The 23,828-nt window shown below is 29.4% G+C and overlaps 1 protein-coding gene across 2 annotated transcripts in view; it reads right to left on the bottom strand.

Annotated features, from left to right (window-relative positions):
* Positions 1-23,828, bottom strand: part of LOC101240725 (arrestin domain-containing protein 3) — a 45,794-nt gene that overhangs the window by 16,537 nt on the left and 5,429 nt on the right. The window contains exons 2-4 of one of the 2 annotated variants that reach the window (XM_065800406.1): positions 23,282-23,428; positions 14,920-15,150; positions 943-1,110 (exon numbers count right to left, since the gene is read on the bottom strand). In XM_065800406.1, the coding sequence (XP_065656478.1) occupies positions 943-1,110; positions 14,920-15,150; positions 23,282-23,420 (538 nt within the window). In that variant the 5' untranslated portion in view covers positions 23,421-23,428. Of the gene's footprint in view, positions 1-942; positions 1,111-14,919; positions 15,151-23,281; positions 23,437-23,828 lie in introns of both variants that reach the window. The other variant, XM_065800405.1, reaches the window with a different exon arrangement.

Here is a 23,828-nt window from a genome sequence, read left to right as displayed (position 1 = left end):
ACTATGTCAATAACGGCACCATTTTTAGAGAGGGCATTTTAGCTGTTGCGAGTTTATCCTAAAATGTTAAAAAAAGTTAAAACACTGAATTAAACCAAGAGCATAAACTAAAAAGAATTTTCTCATAAAATAAAAAGAATTTTTTAATTTTCAAGATTTTCGATATTTATTTTAGAAAAAAAATTATATATAATTTAAAAAAATTTATATTATTGTATAATAAAATAAATATCATTATATAGTAATAAAAAAATTAAAATCTTTGATTTTTAATTTTGTGTTAAGCTATGTTCTTCGAACAATAAAATACTAATTGTATTTGCTTGCGGTAAAGTTGTGTTTTAAGAAAATCAAAACAAAAACGCTGCATCGTGGTCGCTGCATCGTGTTGTTACCATTTTTTATTTTGAAGTATTACAAACAATATTATTAATTACAAATAGTATTATCACAACTTGTTGGTTTTTATTAAGGATTTATTAGAATAAGGTCACTTATTATATATATATATATATATATATATATATATATATATATATATATATATATATATATATATATATATGCACTTCCGCGATGCTCTGTGACAAGACCATTAGGACTTCTTGGGGCATCTAAAAAAAATTAAAATAAAAAAAAAAATATATATATATATATTTTCGTATGGGCCTTTACATAAAGCATATATGGTAAAATCCCGCATATATAGGCCTTTTAATAAAAATCCCGCATGGGCTTTTTAGAGCCACCACGCCCCTGATTCTTCTTATACTATTAATTTTTGTATTTTATGTATATATATATATTTTTTATACTATAATACTTATAATATAATTTTTTGTTCTATTTTATTGTGTGCTTATTTTAGTCTTTTTATTTCAATGAAATAATTCTAAAAGATAAAAAAAAATTAAACATCACAAAACAAACTGAATAATCTACCTTTAAGATCTAAAGGGCCGGCAGCGCAGCAACAGCATCCAACATCTTTGTGTGTTGAACCATTGGGTTGCACTGAGTTGTAATTTGGCAAATTTGTATCTATTAGTTCATTTATAGAAAATGCTCTTGTTGTTTTATCGTTAAACTTCCATGGTTTATCAATTTCAGCTAGGTAAATAAAGAAAGGCATATATCACCATTGTTTTTATTGTCATCATCATCATCATCATCATCATCATCATCATCATCATCATCATCATCATCATCATCATCATCATCATCATCATCATCATCATCATCATCAACATCATCATCATCATCATCATCATCATCATCATCATCATCATCATCATCATCATCATCATCATCATCATCATCATCATCATCATCATCATCATCATCATCATCTTTATCATCATAATCATCATCATCATTATCATCAAGATCATTATTGATTTCATCAACATTATCATCATCACCATCATCCCCATTATTATTATCAACATCATCATCATGATAATTGTTTTCATCATTACAACTATCATCATCTAATTTTTTTTAACAATATTAGGCACACATCTAATGGTAAGGGTCTTGTGCAACCCTTAAAAATATTTTCATTCAAAAACTTTTTAAATCCAGTATACTTTTAGAGATGTCACGAATTGTAATTTTACCAAATACCAAATATTTGACTAGACGCTTGGCCGAAACACTGAATATTCAATTGCAGAATATTCAGCAACGTTTGGTTATTTCATTATTATACTTAGTTATTATATATCTATTTGCTTCAACTCCCACTTCAACTTTTTAAATAGCCTCCCACTCCTAAAACAGGGTAAAATTTTATGATTTTAGTACAATTTTTGCAAGTTTTTCTTTGACTTTTTATGACAAATTTGTGTGAAATTTAGGATATTTTAGGACAATCTAAGATCATAAATAAGTTTTGGAATATAATTTTTTGGAATATAATTAATTATTAATAAAATATCATTTACCCTTTAATTAATTAATTATTAATAATATACTATTTACCCTTTAATAATATATTATTTACCCTACATAAAGTAGATAATAAACAAAACATAGTTTAAACAAAAAACACTTGAACTTAATAATGACCACTAATACATGAAAATGTCGGCAAACAAAAACTTCAATCTAAAATACTAAATAAAGAACCAAAATTAAAATACTTTCATTATGTGTTTTTTTTAAACACATCTTCACTTCCAACAAGGCTGCAAGCAACCACTAATTAGAGTTGGAAGTTACTGGAAGAGAAAAGATTAAGATTGTTGAGCAAGATAACGATTGACAGACAACTTAAAGGATTGCAAATTGTATGAATCAGGAAAGCAAGATAAGGGAAGCGAATTCCAAAGAACTAATGTTTGAGGGAAAAAACTAGAGGAATAAGAATTGAGGAACAGTCAGAGTAAAAGGATATGACTTAATTGAATGACGAGTAACATGTAAAACGAGTAAAATGAATTTTAGATGGCACAAGAGACGCTAGCTCTGTATAGCAGTGCCCATTATATTATTTGTAGAAAAGAGAAAGAGAAGCAACATTACAACAATGTGATAATGGTTGGAGATTAGCTGCAAGAGCAGGTCCAACTATGTTTACAATGTGTTTTTGCACCTTGTCTAAAAGAGAAAGGGCATCTTAAGAAGATCTGCCCCAGAAATGGCAACAGTATTCCATACAAGGCCGGATTTGAAATTTATAGAGATAGAAAATAAAATCCGGAGTGAGAAAATGTTGAGCTTGATAAAGAGATGCAACCTTAGCAGATGCTAATTTTGCAATGGATTTGATATATGGTTTCCAAGAAAGATTGGAAGTAAGACTTAATCCTAAAAGATGAAGGGTAGATGACTCATCGAGTACATTACCGTTTAAAAATGTAGGTAGATCTAAATTATTGCGATAACGATTGGCTGAAAAAAATTGATTGAATTTGTTTTATACTGACTAGGATCAAAAACAAGACATAAGTAGAGTAGAGAAGGTAAAATGATTCGGAATGTTGTCTGGAAAACGGGTTGGAAAGTTGATTATTTGACTTAGAGATTAAAAAAGGCAAAAGTTGAGGGCCTTAATGTCAGCAGAGTCACTGACACTAGAGCCAAGCCATTCAGTGTGATGAGCATTAAAGTCACCAACAACAACAATATTGGCTGATGAATAAAGAGAGAGGGCTTAGTCAATTTGATCAGAAATAATATCGAAAAGAGTGCAGTCTTGAGATGAAGGCGAGCGATATAGAACAAAGAGAAAGACGATAGAGTGAAGTGGTGCTAAACGAAAGCACATAAAAGAATAGTCAGTGGATTCAAACCTAGTTTCATGACAAATGGGTGAATTCTTACGAATGTAAATGCCCAGGCCAAGCATATGACCATTGGAATCTTTATGAATTAAAGAAAAATAACCATCAACACTAAGATCACAAGATGAGACAGCTGAACTCAAATTAGTCTCACAAAGAGCAAGTAAGTATGGTGAACTTTGCAAGAGATAAGACTCAACAGAAGAAAAGTTACTTTGAAGACTATAAATATTAGTGAATTATAGATTTATTTTTTTTTCTCATAAAGTTTTTGGTACTTTAGTCATTTTAAAGTTAAAGAACTCGATTCAAAGCATAGACAGTACTCAGTACACTATTTAATAGCCCAAGCAATTGCCTCATTACTATTAATAAACCCTGGGCCGTAACAAAGGGCTCTAAATGTGGCCTAGACAATGCACACTAAAAGCAAAACCCATGCATTGAGTCAAGAAGATCCAGCATTCAACACCCTAAACTGGAAACAATGTGTTAAAAATACATCTGCGCCAGCCTAATAGATGAAGAAGCGAGGCTGGTCAACAGATAGAATCAGTTCACCCCTTAAGTTTTTGCCTAGGAGGTCTTCTACAAGACAGTAGCCAGATGCCTAAGATGAGTATTTTTATCAAGACACCATCTCTAGCCTTTACTCAATCAAGAGCCCCAAAGTCAGGTATTTTAAGTCAGAGTTGGCATCTCCTAGCCTTTGCCTAAAAAGGGGTATCCTACAAGGCAGCAGGACATGAAGCAGGTTGTACTGGGTTACATATTACCAGTAGCAGGATAACCTGACCTGACAAATTGTGTGAATAATGTGTTAGATTTGTAAAGGAGAAAAATGTGATAGATTTGTAAAGGAGAATAGAAACAAAGTACTATATGTTAATAAATTTTTCATTTTTATTTGAAAAAAAATTTGTTATTTTAGAGTTAGAATAAAGCTTTAATGCAAAATAAATAGAGTTTCAATATAAACCAATACAATTCTATATTGACTAAACTGACGGTTCTTGACTCCTTTTTTCTAATACATCTTGCTCATCAACAAGTTCTTGTCTTCTTTTCATCCTTGTTTCAATTTTACACTGGGCTTGCTGCAATTTATTTCTTGTGCTATTTGTTTGAAGCAAACATTTCTACAAACCACTATTTCCTTCAAAACTAAATTGTCAGCAACTGATAGACCATCTTTTACCTGCAAAGAAAAAAAAAATCACACCAGTAAAACAATTTTTATTAAGTTTAACATACTGGTTGAATGGATGCAAGAATAGCTTGTTTTTCATTTTCCAAAACATGTTTTTTTTGCCTTCTCGTATTCTTCAGTTGTTTTTATACTTTTCTTATTCATCTTTCAACTTGAGTTTAGCTTCCAAGTCAGCCTAACCACAATTAAGCAGCCTTCACATCTGTAGTGGCCTTCTTGGGCTTGGGGAGGTGAATTTACAATTAATTTAAAAAAAAGAGAAAGCTTTCTAGCTTGAGTAAGCTAATTTGACTGATTGTATAAATGACTTTGTTAGGGGAAAATTGAGTATTGATCTAAAGCTCAATATGGTATCTTTTACAAACCTCAAAGCCTTAATTGTATCCGGATCAAGAAAGTACTAAGTAAATGAAGAATGTATTTATTAATTAAACTCCATTCTCTGGGGCACTATTACCATGCAAAAGTGAAGAAACAACTTTGAAAAAGAATGTAACATTAGGAAACTTAGGTGAACCACTATCATTCAAAACTTTAGTCTCAAATTTTAGCGTATTAATATCAAAAACCAAATTAAAGTTTTGAAACTTCAGGAAGATTGGCAAGCTAAAATACTTTTTTCCAGTATAAAGTTTAATATCTTTTAAGTGAACATATATAATAGCACTCTGGAAGTAATTCCGTTTGGTTTTAACTCACCATTCATTTTGTACATTATCACAAACCACTTCCTTAGATGAACAGGGTAAAAAGACTTTACATAAGACTACTTCCAATGATTTACAGACTTCTATAGTGGGACTTGAGACATTTCGAGGCTCATTATTCCCTTTTTTGAAGGATCAAGAAAGATCAACACAGAATTTTTTTAAAATAGCTGATTCCCAAGGTAATTTCAATTTCAAATAACTTATAAATGTTTGATAAGCATTTTACAAGCATTTTTGACAATTTTGTCGAAATTTCTTCTCATCACATGAGATTTATAGAGCATCTGAAAAATAAGATTTGAACATGACATGAGATTTATAGAGCTTTTGAAAAATAAGACTTTTGTGCAATATCAATTAACTTTGATGGTTTAAAATTTTTATCACATCAATCATTAGCAACTCATTAATAGATTTTATGGAATTGCTGCCATTATTATTAACTTATAGAAGCATTGTTTTGAAAAACTTAGACATTAGTAAAATAAGAAGCTTCGACATTTCAGAGTAAATCAGGTGGATTCTTGGTTTAATTGATTGAAATGTTTCTAAAAATATTTCAAAGTTATTTGCTATAAAAGCAAAAAAATAAATATAAGGCATTAATATTTCATTTGCAAAATATCTGTAATCCTCTTATATCTATATATCTCTGTTAGAGATACTGAAAGATATTTTGGATTATCCAACAATCTGTTATTTAATTAAAAGACAAATTATTTCAAATTCGAATTATTAACACCTTTCATAGTTCTATAATTAACTTTTCAAAAAAAAGTAATTATAAAATTAATCTTTACAACTAATAAATTTAATTAAAAAAATAATTATATTATAAAAATAATCAGACTTCTCAAGAAAAACTAAAAGTTCAAAAGGAGTGAAGCCCTCCTATGTGAAAACACGCTTTAACAACACTTTTAAATAAATGACTTTATGGATGGATTTAAAAAAATCCAGTTTCTAGAGAAATAGCTATAGTTTAGTGCATACAGAAAAAAAAAACATGAACATTAGTTTAGTTTACAGGCACATTATAACTTTGAAAAATTGTCTTCGCTTAAATGGATAAATAAAGGATAAGTAATTTGTTTTTCTTATCATTTCTCTTTCTCAGACCCTTGGTTTAGATTAGCAATGTTTACCAGATTTGCAAATTGCGGAATCATACTAAATGGTATCTGAAAGAAAAGAAAACAAAATGTAAGTATTTATATGAATCACGACGAAAAAAAAAAAAAAACTTAATTTAAGTATTTTTATGTTTCCCGATGAAAAAAATACAATTTAAGTATTTCTACAATTCCCAACAAAGTTCAACTCGAGAGAATAAATTTTTTATCTGAAACAAATGGAACTTTAAATAAATTGTTTGAACATGTTACTAAAACTGGACCCTACTAGAGAGAAAAACTTTAAATCAGCAATTAAAATTTTGCGGGAGGAGGAGCAACCAACAGTAAATGCAATAGTCTTTAGAGATTCTATTGGATTTGCGAATCAAGTGCTGCTTTGATTCGGGATTCATTTCGGAACTAAAAATGCTGAATCAGAGGGTCCTAAAATATTTCACAGGAAGTTAGGACTTGTTATAATTAATTATTATTAATTAATTATATATATATATATATATATATATATATATATATATATATATATATATATATATATATATATATATATATATATATATAATGTGTGGGTGTGTGTTTGTATATATATATATATTAGAGTGATTCAGAATATCATACAAAAAAATATATGTAATTGAAACCTTTCTCCTCAAGGTTACCTGTGTTCCTTGGTCAATTACTATTCTGAATAACTACAAATTTTACTATTTGAAGCACATTTACATTTAGGTTGCTATGATTTGAATATTTTTATATATTTTATGTATTATTTTTCATATGTTTTTAATTATTTTGATCACTTAGAGGGGAAACAAAAAGTGAAGACATCAATTCGAAGAACAGTTAAAACTGTATTAGCTATCTGGGAAAGATGGAAAATCATGACTCATAAGATTGAAAATGATGAAAGAAAAGTAAAAAAACTGTATAATGAATACCTTATTCTTAAAAAGAGAATAAGAAAAAAACTAAATAGTTGCAGAGTGAAAGAAAAATTTTTCTAGGCTGATCAACAAAGCTGTATTAATGATAGCCTGCAACAACCTCTCTCTCTCTCTCTCTCTCTCTCTCTCTCTCTCTCTCTCTCTCTCTCTCTCTCTCTCTCTCTCTCTCTCTCTCTCTCTCTCTCTCTCTCTCTCTCTATATATATATATATATATATACACACACACATAGAGAGAGGTGCCTTAGCTACTGTGTTAGCTCACCTGAAATTTACTTTATATGTATGTTTGTGGTCTATCTAAGTCTTTGATGCAATCTAGCTTAACCCACAAGTTGCTATCGATATGTTGGTGTTCTATCAGAACCTCTGGCGCAACCTTTTAACTCACCCATAAGTTACATAATGTATGTTCGTGTCCTGTATAAATCTCTGATCCAGTGTGAGCTTAAAAACTAACTAGTGACTCTAACTATAAAACTTATGCTTATCTTAATCTCTATTATTTTGTTAGATGTAATGTTTTTCCTAATGCCTTTTTAAGATATTTTGTTTAAAGTTTTAAAGTAATGTTTACAGGAACTAACTCCTTTTAACTACTTTAGATCAGATCAGGTTCAGGATCATCACAATCACCTTGCTACTGGTATCATTTAACCCAGTACTAACTGCCCTATGTCCTGTTACCTTATTGGGTGTGCTTTTTTAGGCAAAGGCTTGGAGAAATAAACTTGGACTTAAAAAAGACCAGAGAGGGTCTCTTAATAAAAAAAGTTATCTTGGGCAGATGTTAACTGCATCAAGCTACTGTCTTGTAGAAGGCCTACTAGGGAAAGACTTAAGGGGTAAGCAGAATAATTCTAAACCGTAGCTCTCATAGAACCTGATTCAATCAACAGCTGCGAAATATCAGAGTATTAACAGTGCCATTTTTGCACCATAGATAGTGTATTAATGCTTTGGTGCGCATTGTCGAGGCCACATAATGAGCCTTAAGTTAGGACTTTGGATTAATTAACAGGACTGAGACAACTGCATAATCATTACTTAGGAGGTCGTGCTCTGTCTATGATTGAATCAAGTTCTTTTAAACTTAAATTATGCCAAATAAAAAAAGTAACAATCAATAGAGTTTTTGATCCTCTTGCACTACGGCTAACTGATGTGACTAAAAATTTTTATCTTACATTAGAAGGAGGAGAGGCTAGGGCTATTGCTCTTGACATATCGAAAGCTTTTGACTAAGTTTGCATGCTAGTCTTCTTCATATACTTGATTCATATAGTGTCTCTAGGAAAGTTTTTATCAAAATGAAAGATAATCAAATTGTTTCTTTCTAACCACTTTATTAAAGTCCTCTTGAAGGCCAACACACTTCTTCATTTCCAGTAACTTCTGGGGTACCTAAAGGTTCTATCCTTGGTTCTGTTTTGTTTCTTTTCTACATTATTGATTTTCCTGAAAACCTTACATCTAAAATAGCTTTTTTTGCTGATGACTCAACTTTATACTCTATTCTTGACAAAAAATCTTCTACTTTTGATCGCTTAAAACAAGCAGCTGACCTGCAATCTGATCTCACTTCTGTAACAGATTGGGGCTTCCAATAGCTTGTTAACTTTAACTCCAACAAAACTCAGTTATTTACTACAAATAACTATCATAATACTATCGACATTTCTATACTAATGAATGGCAACCCTCTTACTGAGTCCTCTTCTTTATGTCTTCTTGGATTATTGTTTACTATTGACCTTCACAAAAAGAGTGCATAATAATCTTTTTTTTTTTTAATTTTTTCTTTTACTGCCATTTCTCATTTAACAGAATTATAAGGAAACCTAATGACATTGTCAAAGAAGAAACTGATTATGCTTACTTTATATTCTTTCCTGATGATCGTGTTGAAGTAGAAACTGGTATATATATATATTTTATATAAACAGAAATTTTTAAATTTATATATATATAAATTTATATATATATATATATATATATATATATATATATATATATATATATATATATATATATATATATATATATATATATATATATATATACACACACACACATATATATACACATATATATACATATACATACATATATATATATAAATATATATATATATATATATATATATATATATATATATATATATATATATATATATATATGTATATGTATATGTATATGTATATGTATATGTATATGTATATATACATATATATATATATATATATATATATATATATATATATATATATATATATATATATAAATATATATATATATATATATATAAATATATATATATTAGGGCTGTCCAAAAAAAATTTTTTTTTCAGATTTGATTGCATATTTGTTTATTTTGTTCCATTTGACATAGTAATTAACTGTGCAAAAAATCTTTCCAATCAGAAAATGATTAGGGGGTGCTCAATGACCATAAAGTTTTACGAAAAATGTGAAAAACATGGAAAAAGTAACAAAGTTCCACAAATTTCTAAAACCCGGTTAATTAGATTTTTCAGATTTGATCAGTTTTAATTATCTCTAAATATTAAATTCTGAATACAAATTACAATCCACATCCACTTTAGACTGGTTTATTAGCAGAGAAATTAATGAAATAAAATACTGCAATACGACTAAAGTTCTGCGGTTTTTGTTATATCAGAATTTTTCCAAAATAAAACACTAGGATTTTTGACTCTTTGTCATTGATTAAAATACGAATTATAAACAAAAAAACATATGAGCAATTAACATTTAATTATCGTAATGTTATAGTTCGTGCAATGTTAATGCTAGCGAGGACTATAACTCTTCAGAGTACACTTTCTGGCATCTGGCACTCGCTTTCTGTGATCCTCAACCACCTGAATTAACCTCTGCATTTCAGATTCATTCCTTTTAATCGATTCATTAAACATCGACATTAAAGCCACAGATCGTTCGGCAGCATCATTTACTACTTTCAATGAATATACTAAATTTTTTCCTTCTTGGTATTCTGGGGAATCATTCCAGGTAGCTGGATCGTTGTTGAACAGAAAATCAATATCAACCTTCATTGACCGCAACGCACTTGCTGAAACTGATGTCACCAGCATGTCCAGAGATTTCTTCTCTAGACTTTCAATGTTCTTTAATTTGATCAACCTTTGAGACCAGTTCTCACCGTGAAATTTCATGTTGGAAATCATTTTTCGCTTCTCTTCCGTTTGAAGTTTGTTTGAAAACAAAGCTAGTGGGACCAATTCTGGTGAAAGGTACCACAAATGGTTTTGAAAGTTCTTGACTGCTGCTTCGGAAATCGTTTTATTCACAACTGCAAACTGCTTAAGTTGCTGAAACAGAAACAAGTCATTAACTGGAGCATCGCTGACATTTGTGCATGATATCCAAGATTTTACATAAACCAGACTAGCAAATAAGCAAAATTCACAGAGATTTTTTTCCTCTTTTGTGGTCAACTTGAACTCTTCACAAAATAAATAAATCTTAAAACAATAAATAACCTTGGCCATCCAGCGAGCCATGTGATAAGCACCAGGGATCTTGAAATGATAATTTTTCTCTTCTTGATCAGGCAGTTTTCCAAGTATTAACAGACAGAGATCCATGATTTCTTTGTAGTCATCCCTTGGCATTTTAACATGCAGGTTTTCTTTGAGGAATGCAATCACTTCATTTTGTAGTTCTTGCACCAGGGGTATTTTCATTCGAATGTCATCCAGAGGTTTAAAATTTCCTTGATTAACTTTGGGCCAATATTGCTGAAATCTCTGGAAAAGAGGTATGTTGGGACCAGATGATGGTCCAAATAGTGATCCAAACACTCCTGCTACTATGATCTCATGAACATGGTGTCTGCAAGCAAAATATAACAAATTTCTACCTATATGTTTCTCTAGAACTACACATGCACCATTTTTGGAGCCAGTGTTAGAGGCTGTAGTATCAAAACTTATTCCAATAACATCACCAATTATGTCCCAGAAATTAAGCAGATGAATAACTGCTTTTGCTTGGGCTTCTCCAGTTCCAGCTGATAGTTTTGCTATTCCAAGTATTTTGTCAACATTGTGACCTGTCACACCTACAGATAGCCGGTCAACATTTGCTTTAGCGGCTGCAGAATTTGTACGATCTATCATCAGTTTGCCACCCCAGTGGACGATTAATGGTGGTTTGTCCGAATCGCAGAATTCAGTTCGAACAGTGGCTTCAATATTTGATCGATGATAGGTTCGTTTTCTACGGACTGTAGAACGTGACAATGATCCATCATCGAGGTTCTGTCCACCAGCCCTTGCAATTGCTGCTGCTAGTATAGTAAATTTTGTGTCAGATAGATTAATTCTGTCTAATGTTGATGAAACATCAGGCGAGTCAAGAATTGTATCTAAGATACATTGTCGTTTTGGAGTACTTGCTAAACTTGATTCAGCTGACCCTGAAGAACTTGCTTTACTGACTTGTTGTCTGTAATAAACAGGGATTTCTATCTCAAAATCTCTATCAACCATTTTGTCATTATCAACAGCATCGTTATCGTTGTCATCACTATAACTTTTGTCATGTAAAGGTTCAATAACAGGAACTATTACACTCGCACCAGATTGTCTTTGCTCTTCTTTTAGCTTTCGTTCTCTCTCTGCTTGTTTCCTTGCTTCATTTCTTTCTTCTAATTTTGAAAGTTCTTTGTCCTCTCCAAACATCACCATTTTTCTCTGACATCTCTGATCCAATAAAAATTCTTTATCTTCTTCAATTCTGATCATGGTTTCAGCATCCTTGTGGGCAATGTCAAAAAGTAGGCCAATGGTGTCTGTAAATGATTTCTCTCTCGATTTCTGAGAATCTGGATTTTTTTTTTTTTATTAATTTAAATTCCTGGACTAAAGTTTTCAACTTTAAGACTACATTCGGATGAAATGCTGTCGGAATACGGGCTTTATTCCAAATAATAATCAGTTCATCAACAGTTGTTTTAAGACTTTCAGGCACTGACATTTTGGTTGAATTAAGATGATAAAAAAATGTTTTTAAAACATCAGATGTTAAGGGAAGAACTTTATCTGGAAGATTTGGCTCTGGTTGTCCAATTAAAAAGATTTTGGTTTGAAGTCGTGTAGAGATAGCAACACGAGATGATACTGCCATTTCAATGATAACTGAAATATTATGAGAAAATCAAAACTCAATACCATATTATACAAACTTATCATTCAGTTGTTGGTTTATGCAGCTGCAGCAATATATTATAATAATTATTACTAAAGAAATTAAATAAATATTTTCAAATTAGAAATTATTATTATCTGCACTTAATAACAAACAATACACTACCAGACTACCATGCTAGTTTTCTGTAATAGGTTACTAAGGTTAGGTACTATCAAAATATTAATACATTTGTTGTCAAACTGAAATTCCAAATAAAAATAATATTTATACTTGTAAACCTTTTTATTCTGTTTGAACAAATTCTAAATTGAGTTAAATAATAGTATTAAAATTATGAATACAAATTTTAACAAAATGATATAAACACAGTTGTTTTAAACACTAGCAGACATTTTTTAGTCTGGTGCCCTGATGACAGTTAATCTGCTGCACTTTAATTAATCTATATAGCACGCAATCAGACAATATTTCAGTGGAAAAAATCTAACTAACCAGGTTCTAGAAATTTTTGGAACTTTGGAACTTTTTACACGTTTTTGACGTTTTTCGTAAAACTTTATGGTCATTGAGCACCCCCTAAACATTATCTGATTGGAAAGATTTTTTCCACAGTCAATTACTATGTCAAATGGCACAAAATAAACAACTATGCATTCAAATCCGAGAAAATTTTTTTTTTCCTGTGTTCACATGAACAGCCCTGATATATATATATAAATATATATATATATATATATTATATATACATATATATAATATGTATATTATAAATATATATATATTTTTACCAACATTGAGCATGCATTTTGTAAAATGCACTAACCTATTTAACAATTATATTATACATACATATTGTGTTGAATTATAATAATTATATTAAACTAATATTATTTTAATACAATAAATATTAATAATATAATAATGAAAGTAATACATTAAAAACTTTTCTATAAAAAAATATATCTAATTATTAGATTCATCTCAAAGCATATAAACATAATATGCAAGCAATGGTGTTTTAAAACTATTTTGCATAAAGTTTTCTATACTGAATATAAACATTTGAAATAAACTGCATGTTGATTTACAGAATTGGTCAGTTGCTTTTCAGATTTTTTTTGCTGCAAAGCTGAAAAAGGTTGCTTTAACGAATGATTTACGCTGCATCACCGTATACTAACATAGTTATCATCATCATCATCATCATCATCATCATCATCATCATCATCATCATCATCATCATCATCATCATCATCATCATCATCATCATCATCATCATCATCATCATCATTGTCATCACCATCAACATTATCATGGCTTTATTGAACTTCAAAATTTTTGGCAGTAAAAGTTTGTTTGTTAGATTAGTTTCAGTTGTTGTAACAGTTTTTACATTTTTTAGCAAAACTTATTGAATTCTTTTGAAATTGATTCAACAGATTGTCTGTATTTAAGTATAAAGCAAATGAACAACACATTACTAGAAATTGCTGATTAGTTAACAAAAAAAATTCAAAAATGGTGTAACATGAAAGGGTGGCTGTAAAAATGGAAGATGAAATTATGGTTTCATAGAATAGTAAACAATTTCCTATTGCTCCACCACCCCTTTCTTGATTTTGTAATATTTAAACAATTTAATAGACATAAATTTAAAATCTAAAACTAAGTAATTAAAAGATTTTTTTTATCATGCTAATGTGAAAAAGTAAGCAAGATCTTGCAGGTTTAAGCTGAGACCTTGGAAAAATCTAAATATTGCATTTTAATGCAGTATTTATATACTTTAATGCAATATATAGATAATTTTTATTTTTTATTTATTATTTATTTATTATTTATTTATTTATTCTTTATTTATTTTTTATTATTTTTTTTAATTAATTCATTTCCCCAAGGCCTAGAAGGCCACTACAGACAAGGAGGCTACTTAAATGTGGTTGTAACCCTCTCTCAACCCTATAACTCCGAAACACGAACCTTGACAAACAAGGCCGCTGCGCAGAGAAACAAGTTGAGCGCGGTACTACCAGGGATGTAGTGGGGATCAAACTCGGAACCTCTCGCTTATGAAGCGAGCCCTCTACCACTACACCACTACCGCATCAATTGATTTCAATTGATATAACATTTAACTTTTTTTATTGAACAGTTGTTTATTTAAATAAAAAGTAAAGAATAGTTAAAAAAAAAATCATGGTTCGATTTTAAATTTAAACTAAATAAAAAACGAAACATTCAAACAAAATCTACATCATCATAAACAAATGTTTTCTTAAATTTGATTTTAATGAATCTAATAAAAAAAAAAATTTCATCCAAACTTCTCATTAAGAGTGTTTGTCTGAACCATTTTGTTTTAAATTTTTATTTTTTATATAATTTGCATCTGTTAATTTATAAAAATCATCTTATTAGTTAATAAAAATCATCTTACCAAAGACTTTATATCGAATGTGTCCATGAAACCCCTCAAATGAACTTGGTAAAACTGGAGGAAGAATAAAATTGAAAGGAAAAAAAAATCTTCCAGCTTCATTTGTAAACTTTGCAGAGTTTCCATGAACCCATAATTGAAATTCAAATAAATTTTCAGACCCACGATAATGATGGGTATGACGATCATCCCCTGTTCCTGTTTTTTCACTCCAATGACATTCTCCTTTTCCTACAAGATTATCACTTAAAAGTAATAAAATCAAGTCATATCACTATGTAATTTTACGATACTAAATGAAACAACAAGGAACTATTTATTTTACTTTTACTCTTTGTTTGTAATAAATTAAGTTATAATAACAATAATAAAACAAAACAATAATAATAATAACACTACCTAATGTATATGCAAGTATGTTAGGGTTATATGTATATACATGTATGTTAGGGTGGTGTGGCGGAACAGTGTCGCATTATTGATTGCTGCAAGTTTTTATTGTTGCAAATTTGATTGTCGAAAATGTGAAAAAGGTATAGTGTCACAAATTGTTGCACAATTGATTGTCAAATCACAGAATAGTGAACAGGAATAGTGTTACAAATGAATCTAAGGAACAGTGTTGAAAACAAAAAAACGGAATAGTGTCGCTAATGAATTTAAGGTAATATCTTTGATTTTCAAATAATTTGACATTTTTTTTGTTTTCAAGGTATTAAATAATTTTGGGGGATTTTTTAAGACCTTTTGTTACCCATGGTTTTTCATACAAAAGTCTAGAGACTTTTGTATGTTTTATAAAAGTTACATTTTGGCAAGTTTTAACATAGCAAAAATAAACAGTTTAGATTTGGAAAACTTTTTAATGAAAAGTGATTGTGATGATTCAGATGCATATAACAACCCGTCTTTAGTGGATGGTGTTAGTAAATGTATGTATATAATTAATAAAGCATCAAGATGTACTTTTCATTGAGTTTATCATAGAATAATATAGTTATCAGTCTCAATATTGTTTAGACAGTTTTTTTTTCTAATTTTTTCAAAACTAAGATGTACTTTTTTATTTAATTATTTTTTATTTTTTGCCTTATACATTTAATCATACGCAAACATATGTAACTACAAATAGCAGGGGCAAGAAGAAGACAAATTGTCTTATCGCCATGCCCCTTAATATATACCATAATACAAAATAATAAAAAATAGAAATCTTAAAACCACAGCATATAAAACGTTTTTATATAGAATTTATATAAAAAAACAAACAAAAAAAGATAAAAATCATAGGTTCTGATCCTCCCAACTAGAATAATCCAATTAAAAAAAAAAAATTGTATGTAATGTAACAAATAATGTAAAAGTAATGCAAATAAATATTTGCAATTGCAATTGCAAAAAAAAATATATTACAAATAGACAAAATTTACATTGTAAAATATTTAGTATAGCAATTATATAAATTTTTAAAAAGCATGCACGCCAACACTCATAATCCTAAAACTTTCTTTTTAAACCAGTATATACCTTGAATAATTTGGAGTAAAATTTTCATGAAACATAAATTTTTATAAAAAAAGAAACTGAAGCAATCACAACCGACTTTTTTAAAGTCTGAAAAGTTGATAATGACTGACGTTAGTTAGGTTTATCAGTACCAACCCGCAAGATTTGTTGCAGATTTGAGTATTGGGAATCAATATGTTGAAGAAAACGCAAGACCTATACCTATAGCATATTCTGCTTTTGGCATTTTCGATAATATTCCTATTTTCACAATTTCATTTTTTTTCTATTTCAATATTATTCTGGAGTCCCTTTTTCAAGATTTTTTTTTTCAAGCTATTTTGATTTTATTCTATAAACTATGACTGAGAAATGGAGTAAATGTCTAGATAAAAAAGGACATTTTGGGACTTTGCTAACAGACCTTTCAAAAGCTTTTGATTGCATTCCACATGCTTTGCTTATTGCTAAATTGAATGCATATGGTCTCAGCAGAAACACATTAAAGCTCATTCGTACCTTAGTAATAGAGTAACAGAGAGTAAAAATACCTACCTTAGTAATAGAGTAACAGAGAGTAAAAATACCTACCTTAGTAATAGAGTAACAGAGAGTAAAAATAAATGATCGATACAGCTCTTACTCTAGTATTTTGTTTGACGTTCCACAAGGCTCAATTTTAGGTCCATTACTATTTAATATCTTCATAAGTGATCTATTTCTATTTTTACCAAATGTTGATATTGCAGGATACGCTGATCATAGCACTCCTTTCAGTGCAAAAAAATGAGTTATATTTCGTTGTGAGTGACCTGCAAAAAGCTGCATATCAATTTTCTTCATGATTTGAAAATAATGGTATGAAAGCTAATCCAGATAAATACCATATTATTTTAGAATATTATTAGTAAAACAAACTCTCTTAAAGTAAACATCTGTGATAGATAAATAGTCTCATCTGATAATGAAAAATTACTTAGTATAATATTTAATAACAAACTTTCCTTTGATAACCATGTTAACAATTTATGTAAATCAGCAAGTCGAAAAGATAACGCGCTCTCTAGACTTGCTTCTTTTTTATCTCTGAATCAAAGAAAACTTATACTTAATGCTTTTACTGCATCTCTTTTTTTTTTGTCCATTAGTTTGGTCATTTCATAGCAGAAAACAATCGTATTAACAGTCTTTAGAATTTTATACCAAGACTTTCAACCTCCTTTTGAAGAACTACTAATAAAAAATGGTTTAAAAACTATACACCACAAGAATTTACATGTATTGGTTACAGAAATTTTCAAACTAGACGTTGACAATATTTTGATAACATCATGAGAAAACATTTATCGCAGCAAAAACTCGAATGGAACTTTTACACTTTTTAACGTGAATAATTTTTCAATTAATTGCTTTCAAGTCATAGTTCTTATATAAATATTGATCAAGATAAAATTTTCTATCCAACTGTATAAAGTTTATAAGATTTTAGAGGTGTCAAAATGAAACTTTTTTGCCCCTAAAATTGCTTAAAAGGGATATTACTGTAGCGCAATTAACTGGGTTTTTTTTTACACCCACTTAAAGACTGTGCACTTTCTCTCCGACAAATTTCAGCATTATACTATTTTTTTCTGGGTTGACCCTATTTTTTGCTAATTCTCTCTGACTACAATTCCATTTTTACTATTTGCGACACTATTCCGATTTTACTATTTACAACACTATTCTGTTTTTACTATTTGCGACACTATTCCGTTTTTAACACTTGCGACACTATTCTGTTTTCACTATTTGCAACACTATTCCTTTTTTATGATTTCGACACTATTCCGATTTTACTATTTGCGACACTATTCCTTTTACTATTAGCAACACTATTCATTATTTTTGGTTTCAACTCTATTCATTAAATTCTTTTGCAACACTATTCCTTTTTTTTATTTTTGACACTATTCATAAAACTCATTTGCGACATTATTTCTTTATTTTGCGACATTAGGCCTTTTTAATACATTGACACTTATTCCAAAATTCATTTTTCAACATTATTCCTGTTACCCAATAAGGTTACAGTTTTTCAATGCAATGAGTAATGCAAGAAATTATATAGATAATAAAAAAACTTCGCCACCAACCACAAAACGGTTTTCCTTCTGTAGAAATAACTGCCTTTTGCATAGTGCTTGTCCTGCTCAAGATGCTATTTGCCACAAATATCAAGAAAAGGATATTTTGTTTAAGTGTGTAAATCGAATCGATCACTAGCTATAAATGAGTTTGACAATATATAAGTAATAGGAACCCTAATTGTCTCTCACATGCAATTCAGAAGGTGGAAATAAATGGGCTAAATTTCTGCATTAATAGATTCTGAAAGCTCAGATAACTTTATCAACAAATACATTGTTAAAGAGTATCAAATGACATCCTCATCGTTCAGGTCAAAAAGTCAAGGCTATTGTAAAGTAAATATGATTTTTCAAAATCAGAAGTATATAGTAATCACCTTGTCAATGTTATGTGATTTGTTGCTGATGTTATTCTTGGTCAAGTTTTTGATAAACAGCATAGCAATATAACTATACCTCTTGGAGGAACATAACCTTCTTTGTCAGTTGGTAGCCTAAAGAAACAGCAACTCAACTTCAACATTATTTGCATTATCTTTTTAAAGATTGTCATCCAATTGCATTTAAATCTCAAAGAATCAATAGAAAAACTCTTCATCTAGTCCAAAATTAGAAAATTACTAATGACAAAATTATTGAACCAAGTAACTCATCTTGAAGGGCACAAATATTAATTACGACAAATGCAAGAAAATTACAAAAAATAAATGTGTGTTGATTATTTCCAAACAATCTCTCTTGTACCTCAATCCAAAATAGATAAGTAGATTTATGAACTGTCAAATAATTTTTCAGTACTCTTGATAATACAAGTGCTTATCATCAAATTTTAATTATGCCAGAAAATAAGCCATATACAGCATTTGAAGCTGATGGCAAATTGTATCATTTAACTAGTTTACCATTTGGTCCAACAAATACAGGCATTGTTATACAAAAGAAAATTGATAAAATTTCAATTGGGAACTCTTTAAAAAACACCAATGTGTTTTTTGTCTTAAAAACAATGGATGAAACAATTTCATTAGTTCTGATGCAACACAATAATAGTTTATATATAATGCAATTATTTAAACTAATTATAACACCCCTTCATCTCTAGATCACAAAGTCTGCATACTTATTAAGAAATTTCCGCACTCGGGTGGATCTTCAGAGATTCAGGATATCCGCAATGGGTTCCTCCGATTCTCTATTAGACAAGTCAGCTACAATGGGAGCAGGACAGACATCCAACATGTGTCTCGGCAAGTCCATTGATTTCTACCAAAACTCCTCAGACTTCATCTGAGACTCTTCCTCTGCTATTCCATTTGCTTGTATATATTGAGTCAGGTGGTTTAACAAATACTTCTTGTCCTTGTGTGTAGTTGTGGAGAACTTCCACATTAGTTTTGGCAGAAATTGTGTATGGTTTCCACTCAGGAAAATATAGCTTTGTAGGGGAGCGATGTTTCCTTGCCATTTTTTCTGGAAGCTACGTTATACTAATATACCATTTTTACGGATCTTTGCCACTTCTGGCTGCCATACGCTTGATTGTGTGATGACGATGCTCAACAATTCCATTTCCAGATGGCCTGTAAGCGCAAAGAAACAGAATGGACACTCCCCATTCTGCGCATAATTCACCAACGAGTTTTGAGCAAAAAGTCTTGCTGTTGTCAAGTAGAACTTGCGACGGAGGTCCTCTTTCTTGGAATATTTCTTGGAATGCACATGGAATCAATGGAAGCACATTGTTGTTTCTTTCTTATTCTGTAGCTTTCTCCAAATTGCAAACTTGCTAATTTATAGTGCGTTATGTCAACAACTAAACGGTGCCAGCTCTTTCGAGATTTTCTTCTTCATATCTAATTGGCACAGGATCCACCAATAAACATCTTTAGCAACTTTTCACGACTGATTCAACATCTTTTCTACAAACTTTCTCCTTTGGATATGTCTGTTTCATCAAATAAAGGGTTCGATTGACGTCAAAGTGATGAAGATTATGAAATAACTTCACATCAAGCGATACAACATTTGCAGTCATTGCAGAATGGTTTGAATGCAACCAGTTCTGTGGTACCCTCGTAAGAGCATCGGCTTTATTTTCTGCTGACTTTACCAGGAAAAATTTTAATTTTATACTGCACTACTTCACAAGGTCTTCAATTAACGACAACTGGCAACGAACAAGTGGTTCTCCAAGACCGTGTACTCAAACAGGTTTGTCACCAATAGGTAAGGAGTTCAACCAACCAACAACATCAGCCCAATCACACTTTATGGTAATACATTTGAATCCCTATTTTGTTGCTAGATTAATTCCTTTTATCACAGCTTCTAACTCTGCAAAATTAATGTGAGCCGCTTTATCTTGTTTCCTCAGCCACAAACAGCCTTCTACTATTTCCCCAGCCACTTCTAAAACTTTTTTTTTTTAACAAATAAATTTTCCTTGATCCTGAATCTAATATTGAACTCCACCCACAAATGCAAACTAGCCACCTTTCCAGACTCAAAGAATTATCAAAAAGAAACATCTCAAAGAACACCCCAAAGGTACCAATTTGAGGACAGATAGATTTACTGATTAGAAGAATGCTATGAATTATAACTTATTATAACTTTAAAACTCTCTGTGACATATGATGATCAGGGTTGGGGTCAAATACATTTGTTCAAACACAAATACGTTAATTCAAGATTTTCAACTACATATCCAAATACAAATATTTGCAATCGGCTTTTTTTAAATACAAATAGAAATATTTATACTTTTATATTTTACTTAAGGTCATTATATGATCTTTTAGGTTAAAAAAATAATTTTTTTTTTGAGATATAAGTCTGATAAAATGGTCTATTAAAATAAGTTCTATTAAGATAAGTCTGATAAAATGGTCTATTAAAAAGAAGAATGAAAACAAGCCTTCTCACAAATATCACTAAAAAAAAAAATTATTTTAGTGTTGAAAATGAAGAAGAAAAAAAGCACCTTTGGTCTTTCCTAAAAAAACACAGTTTAATCAAGTTTATGTAACTGCAAATACAAATAAAAATACAATTTTTCAATCAAATACAAACTTTGAAGAAATTTCTTAATTAAATACAATACGAATACAAAAACCCCAATTTAGCCAATTTTTACCAAACACAAATATGTATTTGAGCTCAACCCTGATGATGATACCTAGTGACATGATATTTAGTGACATATAATAAAAGCTTAATAATTGATAGGTGTTATTATTTCATTTGTAATACTGTTATTTGAGATGTGTTGCATAACCACAAGCACAGAGAAGACACAGGACACAGAAGATTCTCTAACAAATCATCAGCTAATAGCCAGATCTCTAAAAATATAAACACATACTGGTTTCTTTCTAAAAATTAAAGAACTAAACCATCCACAGAGCATAATCACTTATTTGGTTGCTATTGTTCTTTTATTAGGTTTTAAAATTCTGCTAAGCAAAAATGTGCACATCTATACCACTAAATCACACCACACAGTTGCTTCAGAAGTATTTAAAACGCCTCACACTTAAATAGTGTTGCCCTTGCAAATTTTTTAAGCTGTTTATTATTTTGATGCTTTTCCCAATAAAGAAAAGCATATAAGCTTAGGACACTAGCCCGTAATTTATCAACCAATAAATCATTTTAATAATCAATTAAATCTTTTTAATAATCATTTTGACAAATCATTTTAATAATCTAATCTTTAATCTTTTATTATAAATTAATCTTTAATCTAATAAATTTAATAATCTAATAAATTTAAAAAAAATCATTTTATTAATCTTATAAATCTTTAATCTTTTATTACAAATTAATCTTTAATCTAATAAATCTTTAATAATCTAATCAATTTTTAACAAATCATTTTAATAATCTAATAAATCTTTTTGGCGCAAATAAATAAGTATATTCTAGACTCAACAATTTTTGTCTTTAATAAAAAAAAAATGTAAATATTTGTCACTAGTTAAAAACTTCAACTCAACACCTTGTTAAACAGAACTTATGAACTATATATTCAACAGCACATACACTACATATTTAACAGCACATGCTCTATATATTTAACAACTTGATTTCACAAAAAAGAAATTACCAAAAAAATTTTTTTTAAAGATTTGTCTTTTAAAAACTCTTGTCTGTAACATTTTACAGATGAAAAGCTTGTTATTACAAATATTACATTTGTGGAGTTAGTTTACAGTTCATCAATAGTTATAAATGCGTTAGTGATTTTTTTCCTTCTGGAAAAGTTCTTTACAAACTTCACTTAAAAACAGTTTTCTTTATGACGTGTCACCAAATAAGAGTCATTTTTTCTGACTATTTGCAGCTCATTTCATGTTTCAACATACAATCTGAACTAAACACATCTTTTAAGTTTATCATTAATGTCAGGATACATCAGTTTACTTAGCCTTGTCAGCTTTGCTAGGTTGACATCAAAAGACTCTCTTGTTCAACTGGTTTTCTTGTTTGTTATAATAGTTATACAAAAACTCTTTAATTGTTAAAATAGACATTTAAAAAATAATCACAAAAAAAGATCAAACTTATTAAAGATTTTTAAATTGTTAAAGATATAAAAAAAAAATATTCTTTTAAAAAATCCCTTTAAAATACCATTAAATTCGTGTCAGTTTAAAATAAAAATTAAAAAACCTTCATTGCATCACCACTTAACTTATATAGAACCAAATTAATTTTGTTTTTACCTTGAGCTGTTACCTTGATTCCTCTCATTTCCATTGGACTACTTAACACCATGACAACACAACCAGACATATTTTGGCCAGGATAAAATACTTCCTGATTGTTATCAAAGAGGATTGCAAACTCTGTCAACTTTCCCATTTATACAACTAAAAATCTTTAGCAATGTAGTTAATTTAACAAAACATAAAGTACATTTTTTAATATACAAAATGAAAAAAATCTGTTACAAAAAGCAACAAAAATTCAAACAACAAAAACAATAATAATTAGGGGACATATTTTGATATTTTTACTTTAACTTCAATTTTAATGTCATTGCAATTTTAAAACTATCTGTTAAACTATCTTCACTTTGTTTTAAAAATTTCACCACATACTTTATGCATTACCAATATTATATATATATATATATATATATATATATATATATATATATATATATATATATATATATATACATATATATATATATATATATATATATATATATATATATATATATATATATATATATATATATATATATATATATATATTGTTATCTAC

The sequence above is a fragment of the Hydra vulgaris genome, chromosome 06 (assembly GCF_038396675.1).
Source record: "Hydra vulgaris chromosome 06, alternate assembly HydraT2T_AEP".
Lineage (NCBI taxonomy): Eukaryota > Metazoa > Cnidaria > Hydrozoa > Anthoathecata > Hydridae > Hydra > Hydra vulgaris.
The sequence above is the reverse complement of the archived record's forward strand: the minus strand, read 5'-3'. Positions and strand labels throughout refer to the sequence as shown.